Raw genomic sequence first — 27,737 nt, forward strand, 5'->3', positions numbered from 1 at the left:
TTTTGACCTGCATATCTGACTTAGATTTTGTTATTTGATTTTTTTTTAAACTTTTCCTGCTACCATATGAAAAAATTGCTGTATCTGGAACAATTGCCATCAAAGGCTTAAAATGCGCAGGTGAGGAAATCATTACTTGACAGACAAATTATACCTTTTTATTAGGATTTAATTGTGCCTATTTTGTGAAATCAAATAATCATGCATATGAAGCAATTGCATACATGCACACAGTCAAACACAATGTACAGGTTGACTAGTGACATGGAATTTCCTAGGTGGATAATCATATTCATTAGGAAATGTTTGCCAATGATATACAGGTATTGTGATTTCATTGGTGGTGCAAAGTTCTGCCTATTAGAAATAATTTTAGCTCCTAGTTTTATTAATTATCTTTGAAGCACACAATTTCCTTGATAATTTATTATTTGTTAATTAGTTATTTAACAAATTAAGTGATTCTTTCATCTTAATTTTTTTTATTCATTGACTGAATCTGGGCATTGCTGGCAAGACCAGCATGAATTATTCATCCCTAATTGTATATGAGAAGGTGGTGATCCACTGCCTGGAACTGCTTTTGGTCCTTGTTTTAAGAGAATCAAGTCTTGTTAAGTAGGTAGTCCCAAGGTTTGATTCTGATAGTGAAGGAATGGTGATTTGTTTTTACGTCAAGGTGTTTGTCAACTTGGTGTATGCATACTTTTGCAGTCTGAAGATCAGCCTAGTTACTTAATCTGTCTCACCTGCCTTCCGAAATCAATCCATTTCCAGAAAGCATAGAGGAATGCAATTGTAGCTGCTCAGCGCAAATTTCTGCTCAAGTATGGATTCATATAAATCTTTGTAAAAGTCAAGCTTAATAAATTCTTAAGTCCTCTAATATTTTACTGTTAATAATAGTGCCTCTCCACCACAGTTGAGGAGTGGCAGTAAGGGCTGCCCTAGCCAATAACACCCACATCCTAGGAACAAGGATAGCCTCTTCCTCTGTCTTGGAATCAGGACAGGCAGTCCACTGCCTCGAGTGCTCTTGCACTGCATGTAAGATTGTGGTACAAAGCTGTGTTTACAGGTTATGAATGAGGCCTTTGAAACTAGAGAGTATGCACACGCACCCCTCTGACCCCGAGAGGTCCGAGGGTGTTTATTGCAGCAATGAAACAGAATCTTACCTGGCCATGTGATGTGCTTATGTCTACAAAGCAAAGATCAACTCCTGACTCCTGGTGGTAATGCAAAGACTCATGTTATTTGGGGTAAAGTGATCCGAGCTCATAGAAACAGTGATAAGTGCGTGCAAAGTTCAGTAACCTATCTGCTAAAGCTATTAGGCACAGGATTCATACGATGTTGTATCCATCAAGGATTTAAAGTACAGCAGACAATAAATAGTGAAATGTTTTTTTAAGAGTAAAAGTGGAATGATCAGATAGGTATGGTTTGTCAGGTGTTGCAGCGAGACTTATGGATACTTGGAATGAATATTGAACCTGCCAGCCAGGTCCATCAATAAGTGTGAACAAAAAATTTGGTTTCATTACACTGGATTTTCTGAATTGTTTATAACTTCAAATTACTTTAAAACTAAAAATATGTTGTGTACTTTGATAAAGCAAAAACAGACAATACAAATTGAGACCCAGGTAAGGCCAGAAATTTCAGTTGATGCATCAGCACTGAGCGAACTAATCCTTTTATCAAACGCTCTACACCTTTACCTACAACTTCTCTTTCTGCCTATTTACACTGAGCATGCCATCAGTGAAGACTCTGATGTTCGTATGTTCACTTTTAAACCAAGCTTTCGATATAATCTTTGAAATCCTTCCAATATTTGTGCAAGTCAGCTATAATTGTGTATATAATTAGACACGTCATTAACACATAATTAAGTAAAAGGCATATTAGCATCACGATCATTCCCACGGTGATTAACTCTGGGTTGTGGGGGGTGGCGGGGCGTGATGGGAGGGGAGGGTAGCTGAAAGGTAAGGGCAGTTTCGTCGTGGGGGAAAGTGTGAGGTGAGGTGAAGTGAGGGTGGTTGTTATCTTGAGTATGGGTTCAGCTGGTTAGTTGGGGGTGGGGTATGCTGCCAAGCCTGTGGAAGCTGCTGATCCTGTGACATGGGCTTCTGGAAGAAGGCTGCAGTTTGCTTGTGAAGGTGCATTCTGCCCATGTGCAAAGAGTAAAACTCTAAAGTGTAGTACAAAGGCTATTCCAGCAGCAGAGGAGCCAAGATTGAGGACTTCCATTTCAAATACTGGCCAGTTGGTCAGCCTAATCATTCTTGTTGAAATAACAATTAGGCAACACAATATTTGTCTGGGTTATCAAGTGAGCCTTTAATATGATCCCAAGTACTTTGTCCTGCAGTTAGTTTCTGTAATGGACAACAATTCCCACACAGATACCAATTAATTTAGTTAACACTGCTGCAAAATTTTTAGCATTATTGTCCCATTGGCATATCGCTTGCATGATTGTTGCTTTAAATAGGAGAAATATCAAAACTTGTTGATGACTACTTTTCAGCACTGTGTACAAGATTTGTATTAAATTATAAGTAATCGTATAACCGTTAGCACATCGACAATTGGTTACAGATGTTTGAGATGTCATTGACAAATCAATTTAAGTTTATTCTGGCTATAAATTATAAATGACAAATGTGCTCAAAATCTGTCTTCATTTTATTCAGACCAACCAAAGTTAAGTTGCTTTGGTTCAACACATCTTAAAATTATTCAACACATCTTTTATACCAAAGTTTTTTTTTGTTAAATACTGATCAGCTGTTAATTTCTAACTTTGTCACTTTCTAGGTTAAAATGATGCAGGCATTTTAAAGACTGTTCAAATTGCTGTTCATGTATTTTCTTCAATTTTCCTCGTCACAATCTTTACAAAAACATCCTTTCTGTATACGTGGAAATTATTTCATGGACGCAGAACTTGTGTTCAACAAATACATTTGAGAATAGTTAGGTTAACGTAGCTAACTATCCTATGACAAAGAGATTGAATCAATTGTGGAGGGGCTAGTGCATTAGTTTTTGACTGTTTCTTCTAATTTTCTGCTACTCTTACCACAATGTTCTAGTTGTGGGAGGCAACGGCCTAGTTGTATTATTGCTTGACTGCTCGTCCATGGACCCAGGAAATGTTCTAGGTACCTTGTTTCAAATCCTGCCATGGCAGGTGGTGGAATTTAAATTCAACCAAAGTCTGGAATTGAGAGTCTAATGATGACCATTGTCAATTGTTTGAAAAACCTCTCTGGTTCACTAATGTGCTTTAATGCCAGAACTGCTGTCCTTACCTGGTCTGTGACCACATGTGACTCCAGATGCACAGCAATGTGGTTGACTTTTAGGGATAGGCAATAAATGATGCCCACGTGCTGTGAATGAATGAAAAAGAAGGAAAACCAAAAAGCTTGGAGTAGATAGCAACACTGACTTTAGTGTGCCAAATGACACACAGCAATGGCCTCACATTTGCTGGAAACTATGGGTAAATATATGGAGAATAGCCTAACTTGCCCATTTCACTTTGTTCCCATTGTTTTTGCTAGTATGGCGGTATTGACTCAGTTATGTGAATGGTCACTTTGTAGTGTAGTGGATGAATATTGTGAAAAAGAAAGAGGTTGAAACTTTTTGTCTTGCACTCATCAGGATAAAAATGAGCAGCAAATTTTGAACAGTCGTAAAAATTTATACTACAGGAGAAGAGTGCTAATTCTGGTCGTTTTCATGGAGAAAGCAATAGGTTCCAGACTCCTGGGTAGTTTTAAGGTACAAGGCTTAAACAATCCTTTTATTTGCAGACAATGGGTTCCTGCATATGTCAGTTCTAGCAATCACGCTAAACAAGTTGGCTTGGACTAATTATCTTGTTAGTACAGCTATTCTTACATTCAGGATTTTTTTTAGCAGATTCTGTCCAGTTGTGGAATTATATTACTAACGATAGAAATTTTGTTTGTGTATTGCAAGTGCACGCTGGTTGATTGCAGTTGGTAGTCTACCTATTACAAACAACCGATCATACTGTTTGATTTGATCAGGGAGTCATTGGAACAATGTGGCTTTTGTCCTTTGTATTGTATCAACTGTTTGAAATTCGTACACCACTTTGCTCGATTGAGGTAGGAAGCATTTCTCTTCAAACTGTTAACAATATCCTGTTTGTGGAAAATATCATTAATATGGAGACTGTATAGTAGCAACTTGTTTAACCTGATGTTCAGATTTTTGAGATATTTTGCCCTTCCAAGGAATTTGAGATAGACTGGGCTCTTTTCATGAGTCATATAAATCATAGAAGAGCTTTATGCTGAGCCTCTCAATTGTTTTGATTTTTTTTGTCTTACATTTTTAATTTATGTGAATACACATGCATGCACATACTCTCTTTAACATTGTAAATTGATCCAGTTCTGAAATAGCAAGTTTGTAATTTAGGTCACTTATCTGCTAATCCAGGAGTCATAATAAAACTTTTTAAATAGATGACTTCTTCCTAGCTTGTTTGTAATGCAGTTAATTAATTATGTACTTCTCCCTTTTATCTCCTCTTCCTTTACCATATTTGTGCAAAAGGAGGCTAAATTCATTTTCATGGATTTTTGCATTCCAACTGCAGCTAATTTGTCTTCACCTTGATATGTATCTCTGTGGTCTTTTGAAAGTTTTATCAATTGCATTTTATTCAAAATATCTTAAATTTAGATAGAATAGATGAAATCTGAAATGTTTTCTTCCTTGCTGCTTGTAGGAATGAATCTGAGGGGTCAGTATGTTAATGATGAGTAACTTAGGAGTCTAGGCAGTATATTTATCAATGGACATAAGTATAACAAAAGCAATGTTGTAATTATAGCATGGATGTAGGCAGTGAGCTATGACCACAATGTTCCGTTCTTAAAGGTGTCTTGACCCAGAGAAATGTAACTCGCTCGATCCTCCTTCTTGACAATTTCTTTTAAAATGAATCAGTAGTTTTATTGAATTATCTGAGGTTTTCCTTTTGTGAGGTATGATCAAGTTACTTAATTTCCTGAAACAACAATAAGGTTTGCACAAACTCAACCGTGTAAGCTAATTTGTCTTGGATGAGACTAGACCTGGAGACACATTTAAAAATAAGTTTTCATCTTAAGATGGCGATGAGAAATTTTTGCTGTAAGGATTGTGAGTCTCTTCCTTAGACAGTGATTGAATAATTAAATAATGTAAGGCAGAGGTAGTTGGTTTCTGGATCAAAGAGACAATGAAGGATGTCTGTCCTAAATAGGAAAGTGAGTTGAGGCCATCATCAGATCAGTCTTGATCTCATTAAATGATGGAGCAGGCTCAAGGGCCCAAATGGGTCCTCTGGTTCCAATCTGTATCTTTTTATGTAAGATGTATTTCTGGCATTTCTAGTTTGGGCCTTCTAACATTAATTTATATAGCACCTTTTAACGTTGTAAAAGGTTACAAAGCACTTCAAGGGAGCATTGTTAAACAAAATATAACCCAAACAAACATGATGTAATGTCAAATGGCTTGGCCAAAGAGGTACCTTTGTAGGAGTGTCTCGAAGGACTAAAGAAGGTGGAATGATCTAGTTGGGAAGTACCATAGTCTGGTGTGTAGGCATCTGAAGACACAGCGGCCAATAGCGGAGTGATTAAAATCTGGGATGCTCAAGACTCCAGAGTTAGATGAATACAGAAATCTGAGGCTTATAGGGTTGAAGGAGTTTACAGAGATAAGGACACATGAAACAGGAGTGAATTGGAATAGTCTAGTCTAGAGATAACAAAATCATGAATTTTAGATTTCAAGAGCAGATAAGTTGAAATGGGACTGAACTCTGGCAATGTTATTGAAGAAGGCACTCACTGTGATCGGAAGATCATCCTGGGATTCAATATGGCACCATGGTTGTCAACAGACTGTGTTTTTCATCTCAAACTAATGCCAGGGACTGGAATAGGGACAGTAACTATTAAAGGGAGTTTGGAGCAGGGACCAAAAACAGAAGCTTTAGTCTTCGCGATATTAAATGGAGGAAATTTCTGCTCTTCCACTACTGGATGTCAGGTGAGGCAATCTAGTAATTTAGCAACAGTGGAGGAATCGAAAGCGACGATAGTGAAGTAGAGCTGTGATTGGTCAGGGGGCATTTGAAAGCTCCTACTTTACCTTGGAGTTTGGTGATCAGTGCTACTGCCCTCCATGACAGTCTCAATGAGGAAAGCATACAAAATATAGCCAATTAGAAAGGCTTCGTTAAAGAGAAAGGTGTCATTACCTTTCGGCCAGGATTCCATCAAAGTTGTGATGTCAAATGTAGTTATCTACAAAAAGCTAATGACAAGAACATGGTTCACAACCGAACAGATATTTAGGAAGGAAATACATAGAAAAGCGTAGTCCATAGGGTCAGCATTGAAATGTTGTTTGGACAGGAAAGAAATTGACATGGTGGAAGTGCTGGACAGGAATGCTGATCAAGGTGTGATGGAGCAATTAGTGTGTTTTGGGTGTCTCCACTGTTTTCAAGGATGCAGCAGGGGGGCCCCCAAAGGAAGCTGTTGGTTCGTCTAAAAGAGAGTCAAACCTGGGACAGTGGCAAGAGAGCAGATGTTTGTGAAGTCGGAAGTATTGGATCATGGGAATTGAGTGAAATATCTGTCTAAAAATATCACTTTTTCAAAAGAAAATACTGTAGAAGCAGGAAATTTGAAATAAAAGTGGATAATGCAAGTCAAACACCTGCGTGGTTAAAGAAACTGAGTTATCGTTCCAGTATGTGATTATCAGAGATACAATATTCAGTCTTGTTTGCCTACATAGGTACTCCCATCAGCATGGAAATTAGAACATCTCTACCTGTACCTTTTTTAATTGTTTAAGTCTTCAACCCCTGTTTTAATGAAATTTATCTATTCCTTCATATGATTTACGAAGGTAGTGACTGATTTTATTGAGTATCTTCTGTGACTACTTTCTAAATTGGGGAGTAGAGTTGAGGTTAAATTCTGATCTTCAATGTTAATTTTTGTTTTGTTGCCACAACATTGATGCAGTTAATATACATGAACTGTGGCTTTTGGCACTCGCTTAATTGCAAAATGTGCTAATGGCTAAATATAACTGCCTGCAGTCATTCATTTCACACTGTACTTAATTGATTTTAATACAAGATGCAGTGCTGTAAATAAGTCCATAATGCTTCTGCTCATTTCATCGTCAAGTTTCACTGGTGTGAGATTGCATTAGTCCTTACTGGTTCATTTAATAGTATAGCCCTTAAAGATTCGGTTGATTTTCACACGAGGTTGTTCTGTTACCTCCCATGGTCAGTATGCCAGTGTACCTTTTAAGACATGCTCATGGTAACATCACTGTCACAGCATGTAATCTGAGGAAATAAAGGGATCACTTGAAATGTGACATACCATTAGAAGCATGCTGCTGTACTGTAACCAAATAGCTTAATACTAGCCCAGATATTTCTGTGGTTGAGAATTTAATAATTGTATATCATAGCTAGTTATAGTAAACAACTGGATTCTTCAGCATTCTAGATTCATGCATTATAAGGAACGGCTTAAACATTACCACATTAGGTAAAATATCCTGCTGGAAGCAAAACCCAGGTAGAGGTTCAGCATTTACTTAGAACACTGTTGTCATTTTACATTTTTCATTTAATGTCATTTCAAATAAAGTGTGTTAGTAATCCACACATTTGTTCTGTCGTAATAGTGTTCAATTAGCATGGTACTTGCAGCATCACTGTGTTACTGAATATCAGAATATTGTGTTCATGAATTTAAGTTTTAATCTGCAAGGTTGTATACAAAGTATCATTGAAAGTAATTTAATAGATTAAGTTAATGGATACTTGATGTAAAAAATTTTCTATGTACTGTTGTGCAATTTTGTTGCAGAGACTCCAAGGAATATGCTAATTTATCTAACTTTATCTAAGCTCTTGACACGTTCACTGACTATGAAAGAAACCTAAATATTGCAATTATAGCTACTGTGATGTCAGGATTAATTTTGTCCTATAATAACTAAACACCTAAATCTGTCATGTAATTAATACTTCCAACAAAGTGCATCTGATGCCAACCATCTACTAATGTGGTTGTAACATGGTTGTGTGAACAAAATTGAATTGTGGTACAGAATTTATACTGTGTGGTGGTGATGGGGGGCTGTTGGGAATGGTGGTGTTGTGCCAAGTCATTGCTGGTCTGTGGTTTTAGAACGTTTTTAAGAATTGCACCGTAAGCAGCTTTTAAGTTATTTCTCTACCTGTTTATGTAAGACACTGTGTACATGTTTAGTTTTTTTTTCTCAACAGTAGTAGATCTGATGGTCAACAACAGCCAAATGATCACTTTTCATAGTGTGTTGACATCCATCCTGAGAGTTGGAATTTTTAACCTCTATACAGGAAATTTATAATGTTGTTATTTGCAGCTGATTTCAGTGTTTAATACTTATATAGCTGATAAATGATCGGGCTTGTGTTTGTTTATTTTGACCCAACTTGCTATATCTCTGTCTTCAACTGTCTTCTTTCATTAATGGGTTCTACTTTCCTTTTTTGGTGTTGCAGAAGTTGAAGTAGGGTGCTTTTGTTATGATTAGTAAGAGGTCAGTACGTCAGCTCAGAGTTCAAAATAATACACAAGTTCTGAACAGTCTAGATCATTCTGACGTCTTTTCACTGGAAGGTGTGGAGTTTGTGATGGGGCAGTGATTTATTGGAGGAAGTTACAGCTCATCCAAATTTGTCAGGCAAATAACATCAAGAGTGTGCATTTGACTTCAGCTCATTGTGAAGGATTAGGTGAATTAGTGAGTAAATTAGATAAAGGAAGCAGGCAACCAGGTGGAGAGAATCTACATGAGATGGTGGAGATGTGGGAAGAGAATTGACACTGCTGGAGGCACTTGGGCAGTGCATGGAGGATTAGGAATAGAACAAAGCAAAACTATCTCCTGTTGCGGGAAACTGAAGAGAAGATGATTAAGAAAAATAATATGGTTGACGTGCTAAAAGGTAGAAATTAAGGAGGCATGATGCATTTGTCCAGACACACAATTTCATGTATAACTTGGGGTTTTTTGAAGCTGATGGGATAAGAATATTATTGGAAGTCAGATAGCAAGATGTTTACAAACTTTGCAAAGTTTACAAATGGATCTGTTGTTATCAATATTAATCTGGTGGCCTGCTGTATATTTTGGAATGAACTTGGAATGAATAGGCTTCGTGCTATTGAAGGAAAGGACATGAATGATGCAGAATGGTGTGTTGGGCACCTTTTGTGAACAGTGAGTATCAACTAATGAGCATCTGTTTCCTGCTCACAGGCAAGAGAAATGGCTGCTACCACACTGAGTGGTCTGTTACAGTGCAACTTTCTGACCATGGATTGCTCCATGCAGAGTCACTTTGAACAGCTCTGCAAGACCAGACTTCCAAAGAAGAGGAAGAGAGACGCAGGCATAGCAGCGGATACAATTCCTCCAGCAGGTAAAAAGAATTGGCCTGTGGATCAGAAGCTACTTTTAGGCTAATCATCTAATATTTTACATCTTGGTTTCCCTGTTGATTGTCTAAAAGATGAACATGCAATAAGTGAGCACAAGGTAAAATCCACTTAAGGATGCAAATTTGACAAAATTTCTAATGATTTTCCCGGTGTAGATTTGGTTCGTCGACATGCTGGAGTATTGGGACTAAGTGCCTGCATTTTATCAAGTCCGTATGAAGTGCCAACTTGGATGCCACAACTTCTGATGAACCTCAGTGTTCACCTAAATGATCCACAACCCATAGAGGTAAAATGAAACCATTATTTAAATACGTTGCATTACACAACATTGAGTTGTGAATGCAGCAATATCAAAAACTTCGAATTACCTATTTCTAGTTCCAAGTAAGAACTGCAACTGCATACCTTCATTCATATCACCCAATATTAAATTGTACTTGGATTGACCATATAGCCTAGATTTTCTGGTATGGGTAAATTTTTACACCTGAGTGATTTTGAAACTAATACATTGCTCTGCTCTGAATGGAAGTGTGCTGTTCTGTTCCCTTTCATAGCTAGTACATCATTACGTGCAGTTTCAGGTTAGCTTTGCATATAAACGGGGATATCAGTAATGGTGTGAACAAAAAATGGGCTGTCATTGAGAACACAAACAATTAAAGGGAAATATAACTTTTGCTAGTCATATTTTTTTAAACATTTTGAAAGACTCAAAACATTTCAAACCTTGACCGTTTTAACTAGGGCTGATGGGGAGCAAATGAAGAATAAAAATAAGTGTGCAGGCAGAAGAAATCCAAGATTCAGGGAGTTTGTAGAGAAATGAAAGCTTCTCTTGGAGATGGTTGAATTGGGGCCTGCCCTCTCTGCTCCCTCCACAGCGCTCAGTTCCATGGACCAGCATATTTTTGCCAAGGTGGAGGCTAGCTACTTGTTCATGCCAGCCTTGTGCTCCAAGTAGCAGCAAGTGTTATAGAAGATGGTGCGGCTTTGCATCTGCCTCTATAATGAGCTGGTCTCTGGAGATGGTTCTATGAAGTCATGAACAGGTAGGTGTGCTAGCCCCTCTGTAGTTGGATGATGACATTTTAGTGTCAGTGAGTCATACAGCATAGAAACAGGCCCACCATGCTGCTGATCAAACACTAAGCTACACTAATCCCATTTACCTGCACTTCATCCATAGCCTACTATGCCCTGACAATTTTTAAGTAATCATCCAGATGCCTCTGCCTTCAAGCCCCCTCTCAGACAGAACATTGTATTTCTGCCACCCTGTGGGTGAAAAAATTCTTTCTCAGATCGCCTCTAAACCATTTGCTCCTCACTTTAACCTTACACCCTGGTCTTAAATATAGTTGCATTAGGAGAAGTGCAAATAATTTCACTCCACAGATTCCTGGGATGAATGGTTTGCCTTATGCGGAAATATTGGACAATTGTATCCATGAATTTAGAGGAATGAGAGGTGATCTTATTGAAGCATATAAGACTTCACAGGTAGGTGCTCAAAGTATGTTTCCCTTATGAGAGAGACTAGAACTGGGGGCACAGTGCCCAGAGGGTGATTAGTCTGTGGAACTCTTTTCTCCATAGGCCAGTGGAGATAGGGCTATAGAATGTTTTTAAGACTAAGACAAATAGTTCCTTGACTAACAAGGGAGTCAAAAGATATTGGGGATAGACAGGAAGGTAGAGTTCACAATCACATCCGTGATATTACAAAATGATAGAGTAGGCGCGACAACCTGAATTCCCCACTCAATTCTTATGTTTGTATATTTGTGTGACCTTAGGATGTAAACCATCAGGTGCTGTGGACCTCTCAGCATTTAGCTTGGTTTAATGTAGTGGGTTAGCCAGCATATCTTCAGTAATACCTTACACCTATCACAAATAATTCCATCCTCAAACATCTGTTTTTATATACATGTATGCCCCTGAAATCTGATATCTTTGAGCATAGGATCAGTTGCCTCTCCATAGCCATGGTACTGTTGCAAAATCCTTTTCTTGTGAGTTCATCAGAAGCGCCTCAATTTGAACTTTAGCTCTGCCCAAAAAAATCATTTATCCTTTCTTGACTCTAGCCCAAACTCCATGCAGCTTTGTTGCTTCTTTGATCCCAAGTTTCATTTCAAAACACATACCTTATGTCACCAACACTGATTTTCTTCCACCACTCTATTATTTCTTGCTACTTTGTGCTGATTGGCGTTGAAACACTAGTTGATGATTTTTATTTATTATTCAGATGCTGTTATTTTTAGCACACACCAGCTCACGTTTTTCACTTACATGTTGAAATACCTGCTTGATTTATATTGGATTAACTTTGTTCTTAATAGTCCACAATTATATATTTCACTTGTTTCAAAATTGTTCTGTTTTTGCAGATGACTGTGAAGAAAACATTATCCAATTTCCGAAGAACTCACCATGATAATTGGCAAGAACATAAGCAGCAATTCACAGATGATCAGTTGGTGATTCTTGCAGACCTCCTTGTGTCACCATGTTATTATGCATGAGGAGGTATAAAAGCAATTGAAATCAAATACTTGCAAAATCCAACATTTGTCTCATCCTGTTATCACCTGTTAACTTATTGCTGATATATAGAATATTACATATGAAAATGCTGAATTTTTGGGAGGCAGAGAGTTGGGCTTCAAGGTTGTACTGTGTATTGTGCAAAATTATTTGGCACATTGCATTACAGCATTGTATTGCCACATTGCATTTGGAATAACAGTTGGTCTCAAGCAGTAGACTGTGCTAGAATGAAGATGTTGTGTCATATTAATACAAGAACTGGAGTAATTTTACTTGGATCACTTGAACCTCAGAGTTGTGTAGCAAAACACGACTTAAATGAGTGGACCACTATAGCCTGTATCTGTTTTGTTAAATAATGCATTTGTAACTTTCCTTGAACAATTTTTGTATTTATTTCCTCATTTCTCCTCCATTCTACATCGACTGATTACTGTTGGAATTCTGTCTTGAGATAGATCATTGATTAAATTGCATTAGTCTTTGCTGGAAAAGTAAATGGTGGTCTACCTTTTTGATTAATGCTCCCTGATCAGGTACAATGTGCATCTACTGGAGTTTCATCAGTAAGGTCCTAGAATAAAGGAGGAGGTAACTCTGAAGTGAATTCAGACTCTCTCGAGTTATCTGGAAACTATTCTTTAATGTTGTCAGTTCTGTGTGTTTTATTTTGATTGTGTCTTAGTTTTAGGTGTTAAATCTGTGATAATTATAATTGTGGCAATTGAGAGTCAGCATTACTGTACTGATTGTTTTGAGATTTTGCTAAATTTGAAATTCACTAGTGACTGGTGACTGCTGTATACTTAGTTTTTTTTTCAAGAATGTTAATCTCTGGATCAGCTTTTCCAGAGCATTTGTTTGCATATAAAAATCAATAAAATACTGCCAGGATGTTTGTGGGCTGCCCTCGTAACCTATGCTACAGTGCTGGCTCAAGAGGGCAGTAAAGACTTAAATGCTGGTCTCTGTAAAATGCAAGAGGCAAAAATTAAGGAGGTTTTGAGATAGGGGAAAAATTATCTATACTTTGCACAAATTTGTCTTTCTGTGCATTAACAACAAAATCAAAATTGTGATTTCCATCATCCGATAGTAGACTAGAATAAGAAATATTTTGTGCCAAGGAAAGGAAACTTGTTTCTGGTGTTTATTTAAAATAAACAACTGTTCCTTCAAGGAAGGATTCCAAAACCTGATTCTAGGTAGTAAAGAGAGAAATTAGAGGATCATTGAGGAAATGGTGATCACAATGTAATTAAGTTCTGAGTGAAACAGTGAAGATAAAGATACTTGGTGAAATAAAAAAAAGGAATATAAAGGGACCATATTCAGAATAGAAAATTGTCAACTGCATTGATAAGAAATATTGGAATGGAGATGGAAAAGTTACGACTTAATATATAACAACAAAGGGGGAAAAAAATGTTGTGATAGAGCTATTAGGTGATGATGATCTATTTAAAAGAAGTGGTAAGCATATAATGAAATATAAAGGAAGCTAGATCAAATGTAAAGAATATAGCAAAGGACATCAAGCTTTCCAGTGTCAGTTTTATCCCAACACAGTCTTGGTCTTCAGCTTTGACGATTCATCTCCATCTTCCCATCTGTTTATGACCACGATATTCTCTTTCCCATGTATCTCTGCATCCATGAGATATATATTTTGCCTTGAACGCCAGACTAATGACAGGCCATTTCAGATGCTTCTTGATTTCCCTTCCCTTCCCTTCATTAACATGAAGTATGACAACTTGTAGTTTTTGACAAAGAGAGATCATCCATCCAACTTTGTGCTGCTACCCCTTCTTCCCCTTGACCACTAAATCATTTGTGTAGAAGACTCCATTTGGAATTTCCTCTGTGTTATCTCCACTTCCTTTTCCTCCTCCAAGCTCCTGATTGAGGGGAAACTGGTAAAGTGATAATGTCACTGGATACGTGATCTACAGGTCAAAACTAATGGACTGGGGTCACAGGTTCAAATCCTACAACAGTAGCTGATGGACTTTATATTGTAGGCTTTTATTAATTAAATTTTAATACTTATCTGTGTAGTAGTGACTATGAATCCATCATTAATTGTCATAAAGCTCATCTGGTTTGATAACCTTCTTTAAGGAAGGCAATCTGCCATCATTATCTGGTCTGGCTCATTTATGACACTAGATTCACTCTAATGTGGTTGACACAATCTTTTCTGAGCAACCTTTCAGAGAATTAGTGCGCACACCAGAATAGGTGGGACTTGAACCTGGGTCTCCTGGTTCAGAAGTAGTGACACTACGACTGCATCACAAGAGTTTTCTGGTTGACTCTTAACTGCTGTCTGAAATGGCCTAGGAAGCCACTCCGTTCAAGGCTAAATAAGGATGGGCAATAGATTCTGGCAGTTTCCAGTGATGCCTACATTACGTGAAAGAATTTTTAAAAATTATCGATTACTTTGATCCATGTGCTGTTTGCCCCTCCTAATGTATCTGTTCTTTTTATATTATCCCTAATAATGCACTTTGGGATGACTTTTGTTTAAAAAGTTGTACACAAATGTAAATTTATTGCATTCCAGGCTGTAAAAGTTGTTGTAGTAAATGATCAGGAATTGGTTCCATTAGTCAATGAAGATGCTAACCAGAGAGACAAAATTTAGGGTAAGAGTTGATGGGAAACACTACTGTTGAAACAGAATGCACATTTTGTAAATTGACAAATTGTTTCTCAAAAATGCATAATAGATATGGAAATTTAAATATAAAAGGTATGGAAGAAAAACATGCATCTGAACTTAATTGGCCAAATGATCCAGTTTCTGTGCTGCAATATTTGATGTTTCAAAATTGCTCCCTCTGATATACATCCATCTTGTAGTACCTCATCTGGAAGAAATGTATCTTTAAGTTTTTAAAGTTTTGTGCAGAGAAATGTAAATATTGATTTTTTTTTTTTTTTTTTTGCTCCAACTTTAAACCTGATTTGTTTGTCTTTGATGTTTAGAATCAGACCTATTCAGATCTCACCACGTGTTTTTTTTCTCCCCCTTCTAGATCGTAGTTCTGTTGACAGAAAGGAGTCTTGGTGCTACTGCTAATGAACAAAGGAGAACATTTGTTTTGTACATATGCCTGAGAATCTCTTTAGCCGTATAAATCTTCTGAAGAGCCAAGAAGCTGCAAATATAATTTTTGTTCCCTTAAAGACATGTGGATCTTTTTCAGTCAAAATACATACAAATTTACAGAACAGCAGAAAATGTGTACGTATGTAAATGTTTAGTAGAATTTTCACTAATATATAGTTTTTTTTTTTTGCTTACTTACAAAAACATTGTAATTAAACAAAATATCATTCTGCTGAATTTGTAAAATTCATGTACAGTTTTGGCTCAAGTTCCTCAATTTCTTGACTGCTCTTATGATAGCACCACTGACTATTTCATAACTTATATGTGGCGCTGTAAGAAATGTAAAAACTGTAGAAATAGGAGGAGCTGCTACATTTGTACAAAATGTAATCTTTAAAGACAGTCATATGATCTTGAGATTCATTTGTAGAATGGTGTAAACTTAATAGTGGTTTTGTCTTCAGATCATGTGCTTTACTCATAGTTATATGGTTTATGCTTTCAAGAAAATGTGTTTTAGACCCAAGTTTTGCTCAACTTGAGAAAGTTTATCGTGCTGTTGGTCTTGGTGTGTTTAAATCATTTTAATTGTTCTCAATATCAGTCTTTTTATCCAATTTGTTTTTACCTTTGTTTTTTCAGCTATTAAAAATTGCTTACATATGATGCGTGGAGGCATCAGATGTATCGTTTGAATGATTGGCATTATGATAAACTATGGGTAAAAAGTCAGATCATATTACTGTGCAGTTGCTCATTATAACATGTCAAAGACTTAACCACTATAGAGGGTAGTGCCGAAAAGAAGTGGTTTTTGATGTACTATTTGGTTATTTTAAAGCCAATAAATGGATTGTTTGTAACAAATTTGCATAACGCTGTGAGAATGTCTCAATCTTGCATAAGTATTTATTATTATGTCTATTTTTAGAAAAGTTTTAAGATATTAAAACTGATTCTGTAGGAGGACAAAGTTCTTGGTTATTCCTTCAGTCTTCACATAGGTAGCAAAATTGCTCTTAAAGACAGTTTGGTCAAATAGTCTCTTTCGCATCCATCCCCATAGCTTGGTGGGATTGTAGTCTCAGATTTCTTTCACCTTTTAGGTTCTGTGCATGGATCTGTACCTGTATATGAATAACATCATGTATTCCATTGTTGGAATATATTCTCATTTTACCAGGTGGAAACTTGCTGGAGACCATTGAAAGGCTTCATTACTTACTGTACCACTCCCTCATATATTTTTGGGATACAAACTGATGATTCTTAGACACTACTGTGGTTTGCATTTTTGGTTACAAAAGCTAAAAGCTTTGTATCAAAATGTGGTTCTGAAAAACATTGTGCTGAACAGGGAGCTGATGAACATAGAACATTACAGCGTAGTACAGGCCCTTCGGCCCTCGATGTTGCGCCGACCTGTGAAACCAATCTGAAGCCCATCTAACCTACAGTATTCCATTATCATCCATATGTTTATCCAGTGACCATTTAAATGCCCTTAAAGTTGGCGAGTCTACTACTGTTGCAGGCAGGGCATTCCACGCCCTTACTACTCTCTGAGTAAGGAACCTACCTCTGACATCTGTCCTATATCTATCACCCCTCAATTTAAAGCTATGTCACCTTGTGCTAGGCATCACCATCCGAGGAAAAAGGCTCTCACTGTCCACCCTATCTAATCCTCTGATCATCTTGTATGCCTCTATTAAGTCACCTCTTAACCTTCTTCTCTCTAACGAAAACAGCCTCAAGTTCCTCAGCCTTTCCTCATAAGACCTCCCCTCCATACCAGGCAATATCTTGGTAAATCTCCTCTGCACCCTTTCCAATGCTTCCACATCCTTGCTATAATGCGGCGACCAGAACTGTACGCAATGCTCCAAGTGTGGCTGCACCAGAGTTTTGTACAGCTGCAACATGACCTCATGGCTCCGAAACTCAATCCCTCTACCAATAAAACCTAACACACCGTACGCCGCCTTAACAACCCTATCAACCTGGGTGGCAACTTTCAGTGATCTATGCACATGGACACCGAGATCTCTCTGCTCATCCACACCACCAAGAATCTTACCATTAGCCCAGTACTCTGTATTTCTGTTACTCTTTCCAAAGTGAATCACCTCACACTTTTCCGCATTAAAACTCCATTTGCCACCTCAGCCCAGCTCTGCAGCTTGTCTATGTCCCTCTGTAACCTGCAACATCCTTCCGCACTATCCACAACTCCACTGACTTTAGTGTCATCCACAAATTTACTAACCGATCCTTCTGCGCCCTCATCCAGGTCATTTATAAAAATGACAAACAGCAGTGGCTCCAAAACAGATCCTTGCAGTACACCACTAGTAACTGAACTCCAGGATGAGCATTTCCCATCAACCACCACCCTGTGTCTTCTTACAGTTAGCCAATTTCTGATCCAAACCTCTAAATCACCCTCAATCCCATGCTTCTGTATTTTCTGCAATAGCCTATCGTGGGGAACCTTATCAAATGCTTTACTGAATTCCATATACACCACGTCAACCGCTTTACCCTCATCCACCTGTTAGTTCACCTTCTCAAAGAACTCAATAAGGTTTGAGAGGCACAACCTACCCTTCACAAAACCGTGTTGACTATCCCTAATCAAATTATACCTTTCTAGATGATTATAAGTCCTATCTCTCATAATCCTTTCCAACACTTTACCCACAACCAAAGTAAGGCTCACTGGTCTATAATTACCAGGATTGTCTCTACTCCCCTTCTTGAACAAGGAGACAACATTTGCTATCCTCCAGTCTTCTGACACTATTCCTGTAGACAATGACGACATAAAGATCAAAGCCAAAGGCTCTGCAATCTCTTCCCTAGCTTCCCAGAGATTCCTAGGATAAATCCCATCCGGCCCAGGATGAGTGGAACCTGTACACTTTTCTGCATGTCAAGTCTGTTTGGAACTAAGCCTGTTGGTGGACTAGAACTTGAGGCACCTTTTTCTTGTGGATGGAGTTTATTTATTCAGCTCCTTCCATGCACAACTTTGTTTTCCCCCTTTTATATTTACTTGGTTAATCAATTATCCCTAGTCAGCAGCCTAACTCTTATTATGTTGGCATGCCCACTTCTCTTTAAATAAAACACTTAAAGATATACAATCTTTGAACAGAAATGAATGAAGAAATGCATAAAGAAATGCACATTGTTACATTCTAAAACTTAAAATATAATCTTTCATATGCCCTCTCTTCTTTAAGCATACAAAAATTATGTTTAATCACAAAATGACCTGAATGAAAAACATTTTTATTCATATTCTTGTAATTGTTCTTATCACTAGGCATCCTCTTCAGTGGTATCTAATAATTTATTTGACAAGCACCTTTTTATGTCTGACAACTGGTGATTTGCATCTATTACCTTTATTCTGGAGACTTCTTTCTGCTTTTCCTCCATGTTAGCAAGGTTAAACCTCAATTCCCAGTGACACACTTCACATTCTGAAGAGAATGGTTGTGTACACAATGTTCTCAAGTCAAATTTTCGCATTGCCCCTTGTATAGAATTCTGTTCCTTCCCTGGATGCAAAATCAACATTCTTTGAGGGCCTGGTTCTGATTTGCCGAGATACAATTAACACTTTCCAAGTGTGACTAATGATCTTTAATCATTCCTGACTTGTTCTGCTTAATGTCTAATTCTATATATTTAAAGGCCCTCATTGCTTGACTTTCAATCTTAAATTTCCTTTTTATTTATCACATACTGGGGTGATCCTATGAAATTTGAACACAGAAAATCATCTTTGTGTAACATAAAGATAAGTTAGCAGGTATTTTTAAGATACCAAAAGAAGATTGCTGGGTTTGCTGTAAGTCAAATGCTATCTGATTTCAGCAAGAGGGACCTAACTGAGAAATACCCAGCCTTTACTGCATCATTCAACACAAGCGCATTTGTTTAATTTCCACAGCAATGCTTCAATATTTTTCATTTCTGTTGGTGGGTTTCAAAAACACTTTGCCTTTAAATTTTCATCCTGCAGAAATGCAGCCTTAATAACATTTGACTAAACATTCCAGGAATATGTTGCTAAATGACCTATGATTATTTTTAAGATCACTTTTCCTGCAGTAATGCAATCTAGTCTAAACTCTTGATCACTCAGTCTTTCTTCAAAATCCTCAGCCTGGTCTGGCTGTAGCCTTGTATGACACATCAGGGGTGCTTTTGCTGCATAACCATTTGGCTGGCTGTTGTCTAGTGTCTTGGCATATACACAATTCTTTTCAGCTATCCAACACTCTGTTTGCCTTTTATTAATTTACCGTTACCTTGTTTGTAACTTCTAAAACTTCTTGATCATAAGGGCTTATTGTGATATTCCCAGTCTCTTCCATGGTCTGTATTCTTGTCAAACTACACTCTCTACTTACTTTTCTGTCTTGTTCTGGATCATTGCTACAAGATCTCCCCTCTTACAACAGTAATTCCTTTCAAAAATTAGTAATTCTTTCAGTGTCATGTTCTATTCCAGGTCCACCTGCAGATCTTGTACTACATTTTCTTTCACATCTTTACCTTGTTTTGTCAATCCATGGTTCTTCCCTCCTGTTCCATTAACTTGCATACTTAGCCAATGTTTTTGCCAGTGAATTTCCCTGCTTTCCCAAAAATGTTGGCATTCATCCAATCACCAGTCCCTTCTGCCACACATTTATTTTAGCGCCAACATTCCGTTGTTGGCTGCTGGGACAAAATGTCTTGTCTGCATCTCTATCACTTTGTCCATATTCAGTCAGCTCTTCATCTGCAATAATCTGGTCCTCGATTGTTCAACACTCATGTATCATGCCTCATCCCTTTCTATGACTTGTTCAGATTCTAAGTGTGTAATTGTTTCCAAGTAACCTGGAGGAATGCACTCTGTTTGGTTGCCATCTTGTTTAAGCATTATCCATTGCAGTCTTTTTGCCCTTCTCTTTGTGATACACAATGCCCTAAGATTAAAATTTATTTCTGATTGCTTTGTATGATGCCATCGCTGAAATTTTTCTGAATCTTCAGTCTTCATGAATGCCCTGCTCCATTCATGCAGAGCATTTATGTGCCAGACCAGGGTTGATGTTAATTTGCAACTTGGTCCACTGAAATTTAATGAAGCATTTCACCCATCAGCACGATTTCTTTCACACACTCCATTACTAAAGGAACTTTGTGCTGTCATATTCATTACTGCAATGTTCATGTTTTCACACTTGTCCTAAATTCATCACAGGCAAATTTCCCCGCTCCATTGTTATGACAGATTTAGCTGGTACCCCAAGTCTGGTCCTACACGTTTCTCCATCATCTTCTACACAATCACTTTTCATTTAATCTCTTTATATTTTTAATTTACATTTAAGTGCTTTATGAACTTTCTTGTCTGCTGTCTCTGAGAATACTTCAAATGACCAGTTACCCCGCTTACTGGCATTGTTATTGCTGCATGCCTGCTGATCTCTTGACTTGGCGTTAGATTTCTGTTGCTATCAGGAAACAGAAAATTCATACCACAGATTGCTCAGTTGGCCGGATGGCTGGTTTGTGATGCAGTGTGATTCTAACAGCATGGGTTCAATTCCTGCACCAGCTGAAGTTACCATGAAGGACTCTCCTTCTCAACTTCTCCCCTTGCCTAAGGTGCGGTGACCCTCGGGTTAAACGAACACACCAGTTGTCTCTTGATAATGAGCAGCCCTATGGTCCAATAGGGCTATGGTGACTTTATCTCTGCCTGGTGGTTCCACACTAATTCTGATTTGTTTTTAAGAACTTAGCTAGTTCCTTCTTGACACCCATTAAGATTTCTCTACCACCCACCCTGTTAGTCTGCATCACAGACATTTATTTTAGATAAGGTATTTATTTCCTTTTTGGTTTTTCATGAACTTGTCAACATAATTCCTGGTACTTGAATTTGATACAAGGTGGAAAACCTTACTTGGATTGGACTTGTTTTTAATATCATGTCCCTTTTTAGTCTTTGCTTCACAAGACGGAGAAGACCTGAGAGTCCAGCTTTTTCCCCTGGACTATTTGCCTCTGGTCCAGATAAGTTATATAGCCTTTTCTATTCTCCTATCCTGACAAACAACTGGATATTGATTCTAACTGAAATTGGGAGAGTAACACTTACTGTGGTCTCCCTTGGGCTCTGGGTTTATATCCTATTCACGCTCTGCCCCTAAGACTTTTTTTTAATTATAGTTTAGAAGCATTGGATTTGATGTCAGTTGAAATAAAATTGCTGAAATGAAGCAAGAATCCCATGACACTAGGTCATAGCCTAACAGGTTTACTGTATTTGAAATCTCAAACTTTCGGAGTACAGCCCCTTCACCAGGCGCAGTGAAAGGACAGCCTGTATAACCTGGTGCCTTATGCTTTTTGACTTTGACCACCCCAGTCCAACACCACCACATCATGAAATGAAGCATTTAGAATTAGTAACTTGAGGTGTGACTTAATTTAATTAATTTGGACTTCTTTTAGCTCTTGCTTCGTTTTTAAGTCATTTTCAAGCTTTGTTCCTAACTCCAAATGCACAAGTATTAGGTCACAATCAAAATAAAAACCAAAACCCCCAAATTGCTGGAAAAACTCAGCAGCTCTGGCAGCATGGGTGGAGAGAAATAAGAGTTAACGTTTCGGGTCGAGTCACCCTTCAGCCTGAATGTACTTTGACAGCTGCATGTGTACAGATTCGGGACACCAAAGTGATTAACTCTTGTCTCAGGCTCTGATCTGGTGCCTCGGTCGGTACGCCTGTTGCTGAAGGCGAATATTACCGGGTGGTGGTGGCGGCTTCGGTACCCAGTGAATGCAGCTTTGCTGCAGCGTGTGGCCGCGGTTTGGTGCAATGCGGCACCGCCAGCTCTTGCACTGACTAACCTCCCACCTCGGGCTGACACCCGCAGACCAGGCTAATCACCCCACCCTTGGGCAGCCCTCTCCTCCCCAGCGGCAAGCTGTCAGACGGAGTGTGGTGGGTGGGGACAGTGTCTGCATTTGCCCAGCTGTTTGCTCTCGCTGATCCTTTTCCCAGAGACTGAGGCCGAACATCCCGCCCGGAGGTTTCCTGACCGCAAGGTAAGGACACGGTGACTGGGCTCTTCCTGTGACATCCTATTGCAATAAAAACCTGCCTCCTCCAACCGGTCACATATTTCCATCTGAGAGGTTCAAATATTCCGAGGGCGGAGGATGTTTCGCCGGCTCCATAAACTCCATATTTTGTGCAGCATTTTGAACTCCTGGTGTCTCACTTATAATAGTCTTGTAATTGTCATTGATTGACGCTGCAACTATTCAATGGGCTGTAGGCGTTCAGAGAATGGGAACCCAAGAAGGAAACTTGGTGAGGAATGAGGAACCAGGTCTTCCTGTTAGGTTCAGAATAATTGCACATTGCAGTACATGGCTTTCCCTATTTCCAGCCTACAACCTGTGATTGCATGCACATGTTACAGGAAGGGCAAACAATATTCAACAAACACCTGCCCATTGGCATTTTTCAAGCAGGTTTTCCAGATACTCATTCTGAAAGATGAATCTGACCTCGCCTTTAGTAGACCAGAACTTTCCAAATGCAATCAACACCTCATCTGCGTGGTTCACGGCGAAAATACCGGTGGCAGATCTCCAGGAGCTCACTCACACCACGCTGTTGCCACATGCACTCTCCTGTTGGTACTTGTGTTCTGTTTGGGACCATACAGCAACCTGATTGTCATCTTGTTGTTCTTCGATTCAGCATTTAGGAAATTCCAGACTAGCTTTGAACATTTCCTTTTGTGACATATTCATCTGTTGTATGACAACACCCATTTTTGCTTTCATTTTAATTTTTGATTCAGACAGCAGCATCTCTGAGGCTTTCTGCTTCACTTTTCACCTCACCAGTGCTGGGTTCATAATAATGTCCCTCAAACCTGTGACAGTTGTGGACAGTAAGTTTTACTCTGGCTACCATGAGGACATATCCAGAGAGATCGAGAGTATGTCTTCCCCTCTTTGGATGCATTAAGGAAGACGATGTCCTATATGTTATTGATTTTACATTTTGTGTGAGGACTATGGCAGTCTCCTATATGATGATCATTTATGCACTGACCAAAAATGCACTAGTGAGGAAATGTGCTATCGCTAATGTTGATACACCAAGACTCGGGGCCCTCATGAGGACAGGGATTGATGATGTACAGCCAGGTATGCAGGCCCTTTACCGAATTCAGAATTACAACAAACTCCAGTATTATGCAAACGCATGCCTTTGGCAAAACTTTGACCCATGTCCAAACTGCTGCAAAGAGCTTGCAACCTGTGTCTTCAGTGAACCTTTCAGGCACAAAAGATTCAAAGGCTGTTGGTGATATGTGTTGTCATTGTGTTCTCAGTATTCATTTGCTGCCTGCCATTGGGCATCTCCTTCATGTAAGATGTTTTGACACCAGGGAGCAGTTTTATTTTAAATCAACTGAAACTGTGTGGGTTCACTTTCATATTTTTAGAATTGGGACTAAATCCATTTATATACTCACACAACAGTGTGGACTCGGGAAAATATTCTCTGGTATACACAGCATGTGACTCAACACTCGGTCACAAGCTGTGGGCAAAGGGAGCCCAGATGTGAACAGAAACAAAATATCTCATGGTGAAACTAATTCAGCTTGTATGTTGTCACCTAAACCACAGAGAAAGTTGATGGACCAAGCTTGTGACCCCAGTCACTCCAGAGACAATCTATTAAGTCCCAATTTATCAATTGGCCAGCAGCATTATACACAGAATAACTCAAAGCCTGTCAGCACAAGGATTGAACCTTAGTACAGTGTTTATAGCAGTAGCCCTTCCCAGGAAGTGAGCACCCCAAACAGTTTGCAGCTGGTAAGCTCTACCTGTGAATTTGCCAATTCGCACATTGCCATAATTACCGTAAGGCAAAAATGCCAGATTTTATGCAGATGGATGATACCTCCACAAAGCAAATGCCAATCCCATCAATTTAACAACATTCTGTAAGTGTATAATGATGGAGCTAAGAAGTTTATTGTACCTGTACAAAGAATATCTTTACTTACAAGAATGCCACATAATCATCAAAATATACTGATGGAACATTCGTACTAGCATCTCAGAAATATATGTTTGAATAACATTTCAGCTAAATTGAAATGCTTGATTTTAATAAATTTCCTAGCAGGAATGTTATGTATATGGTGAAAAGTAGGGACTAACAGGGTTCAGCAATGACATTTCTGCTGCAACAGACAACAAACTGAGTGTGGCTTTTCTAATTGCATCACCTTTTGGAAATGCAGCTCAGTTCTAATCATGTCAACTTATTCCATCAATAAAGTTCTATGGCTTCATTTATTTTCATTTACTGAGAGTAAAACAAAGTTGTATATGTGGCAGTCAGCATATTTTCTTTTAAAAGCAAAATGCTGCAGATGTTCAAAAACTGAAATATAAATAGAAAATGCTGGAAACACTCAATGAGTCTGGGAGAGAGAAACTGAGTTAATGTTTCAGATCTATAACTGATCATCAGAATGAATCAATGGTTGTTGGGTCATTAGCCTGGAACACTGAGCAGAATCTTGTGAACTTTGTGCCTGTAGAACAGGAACATAATGAAAGCATGATACTACAAGTGCACCCCAAAAGCCCATAAATAAGACATTGCTTTTGCGTGGTTCATAGTTGCTCTTTCTCAGATTGATTTCACCTGCTTTCTGACTGCTCCAGGGATGGACTTTATTGCTAACCAAATAATGAAGGATTTCTATTTAAAGGGAACCAGCACGACTCCCAATGGTAATAGCTGTGCCTGTGAATATAATGATTATAGTATACATGGTAGATAGCCATTGACTCCCTTGTTCATCAAGAATCTATCAGGAGGTAGGCATGAATGTAGAGTTGAACTTACAATCAAAACACCCATGATCTTATTGAATGGCAGAGCAGGCTAAAACAAATGGGGTGGCACGGTGGCACAGTGGTTAGCACTGCTGCCTCACAGCACCAGGGACCCCGGTTCATTTCCAGCCTCGGGCAACTGTCTGTGTGGAGTTTGCACATTCTCCACGTGTCTGTGTTGGTTTCCTCCGGGTGCTCTGGTTTCCTCCCTCAGTCCAAAGATATGCAGGTTAGGTGGATTGGCCATGCTAAATTGCCTGTAGTATTCAGGGGGTGTGTAGATTAGGTGGGTTATAGGTGAATGGGTTTGGGTGGGTGCTCTGAGGGTTGGTGTGGACTTGTTGGGCTGAAGGGCCTGTTTCCACACTGTAGGGATTCTATGATGATGATGAACCAAATGACTGATTCCTGCTATTAATTCAAATACTTATTTGATATGAGTGAGAAGGAAGGTGACCTACAGCATGGATGAAAATCATGGAATGGCTGTAAATCACCACTCAAACTGATTCACAGGTTGAGGTTGTAAACTTGCTAGCCCAGTCAGTGGGTTTGATTGCCGATGTTTCGTCACTCTGCTAGGTAACATTGTCAGTGCGCCTCTGGTGAAGCTTTGGTGTTCTGTCCCACTTGTTATTTATATGCCTCGGTTTGCTGGGCTGATTGGCATGACTTCCGGTTCTGATTTTTAGTCGGGTGACAAGATGTCTGGTCATATTGTGTTTTCTTGTTATGGTATGTCACGGAGGTAATGGCGGATTGTGCTTTTTGGGAATTCATTCCTTTTAAAAACTCCGTTCTGCTTTGCGCAATTCCGGGTTGCTGCAGTGTGATGTGGCTTGTTTGACATAATGTCCTGATGCAGCTCCATTTATGGGTGTTGGGGTGGTTGCTGGTGTAATTAAGTATCTGATCTGTACGTGTGGTCATTCTGTTTACGCTAGTCTGGAGTTTCCCATTGTTCTTACGTTCCACCATTATGTCCAGGAAGGGTAGAAGAACTACAATGGAAACTGAAGTACTTAGTTGACAACACTCCCCACTCCATTCGCTCCTCCCCAGAGTTCCTCAACATCATCAAGGACACCAGAATAGAAGAGGTTGAGATAATGATATCCTTCGATATTTAGCACTATTTACATCCATAAACATTAACCTAGGCAAAGAGATAAGTGCCAACTGCTAGACAAATCAGGAAGGCAAGCACCCCATGACACCAACAGCATCAACAAGGACAGCATCCTGAAACTGCTGGATCTGTGCCTCACAACCCACTTCACCTTCAACGACCGTATATTCAAACAAATCAACAGAACACCAATGGGATCCCCAATATCAGAACTGATCGCAGAAGCGATAATGTAAAGTTTAGAACGAACAGCGCTCTCCACTATACAACCCAAACTCTGGGTCCGCTATGTAGATGACACCTTCGTGATTATCAAATGCACAAGTCTACAAGAAATCCACTGACACGTAAACAACGTCCTCACCAGAAAAAAAATCACAAAAGAAGAAGAGAACAATAACTGACTACCCTTTCTAGACATAATGGTGGAAAGTAAGAACAACCGGGAACTCCAGACTAGTGTATACTGAAAGACCGCGCATAAGGACCAAATACTTAATTACACCAGCAACCACCCCAGCACCTATAAATGGAGCTGCATCAGGACATTATTCAAACGAGCCACAACACACTGAAGCAACCCGGAATTGCACAAAGCAGAACAGGAGCACTTATACGGAGTTTTTAAAAGGAATGGATACCCAAAAAGCATAATTCGCCATTACCGCAACAAGAAGTCACATCACGACCAGACACACTAATCACCCTACAGTACATCAGAGACATATCAGAGTTGACCACAAGACTACTCAGACCCCTAGGTATCAGGAACAAAAACAGAAGTTACTGGAAAAGCTTAGTAGGTTTCGCAGCATCTGTGAAGAAAATATCAGAGTTAACATTTTGGGCCCAGTGACCATTCCTCAGAACTACTTTGTTGCGGGTACCCATGGCTGCTCTCTGACCTGAAAAAAATTAGAGGAGTTAAAAGAGAAGTTGTTGGGAGTGAGGACGAGCTCAGCCAAGCGGAGGAGGGTGATGGTGGATGGGGACAGTTCAGGTCTTTGCTCCAGGAAGAAGCGGAGAGCCCTAAGGCCCTCCTGGTGGGGAATGGACATGTAAAGGGATTGCACGTCCATGGTAAAGAGGAGGCAGTTGGAACCTGCAGACTGGAAGTTTTGAAACTGGTATAAAGCGTCAGAGGAATCATGGATGTATGTGGGCAGGGATTGGACCAGGGGAGAGAAGACTGAATCAAGGTAGGAAGAGATGAGTTCTGTGGGGCAGGAGCAGGCTAAAACGATGGGTCTACCCGGACAGTCCTGTCGTAGATTTTTGGAAGGAGGTAGAAGTGAGCTGTGCGGGGCTGCGGGACGATCAGCTTGGAAGCCTTCGGGGGGTGGGGGGAGGTGGGGTGGGGAGGGAGTCATCAGATGAAATG

At 39.1% G+C, this 27,737-nt stretch overlaps 1 protein-coding gene and 1 pseudogene across 3 annotated transcripts in view; both read left to right on the forward strand.

The window, feature by feature from the left end:
- The window catches only part of LOC109914746 (proteasome activator complex subunit 4), a 148,556-nt gene extending 132,425 nt beyond the window's left edge, over nt 1-16,131 (forward strand). For all 3 annotated transcript variants that reach the window (XM_048600865.1, XM_048600867.1, XM_048600868.1), the window contains 4 exons: nt 9,397-9,559; nt 9,734-9,867; nt 11,981-12,119; nt 15,188-16,131. In XM_048600865.1, the coding sequence (XP_048456822.1) occupies nt 9,397-9,559; nt 9,734-9,867; nt 11,981-12,115 (432 nt within the window). In that variant the 3' untranslated portion in view covers nt 12,116-12,119; nt 15,188-16,131. The remainder of the gene's footprint in view (nt 1-9,396; nt 9,560-9,733; nt 9,868-11,980; nt 12,120-15,187) is intronic.
- Nucleotides 16,132-22,846: 6,715 nt separating this feature from the next.
- Nucleotides 22,847-24,311, forward strand: LOC109914745 (annotated as a pseudogene).
- Nucleotides 24,312-27,737: the final 3,426 nt, after the last annotated feature.

This window comes from Rhincodon typus, chromosome 9, assembly GCF_021869965.1.
Source record: "Rhincodon typus isolate 14 chromosome 9, sRhiTyp1.1, whole genome shotgun sequence".
In the NCBI taxonomy this organism is placed as follows: Eukaryota; Metazoa; Chordata; class Chondrichthyes; order Orectolobiformes; family Rhincodontidae; genus Rhincodon; species Rhincodon typus.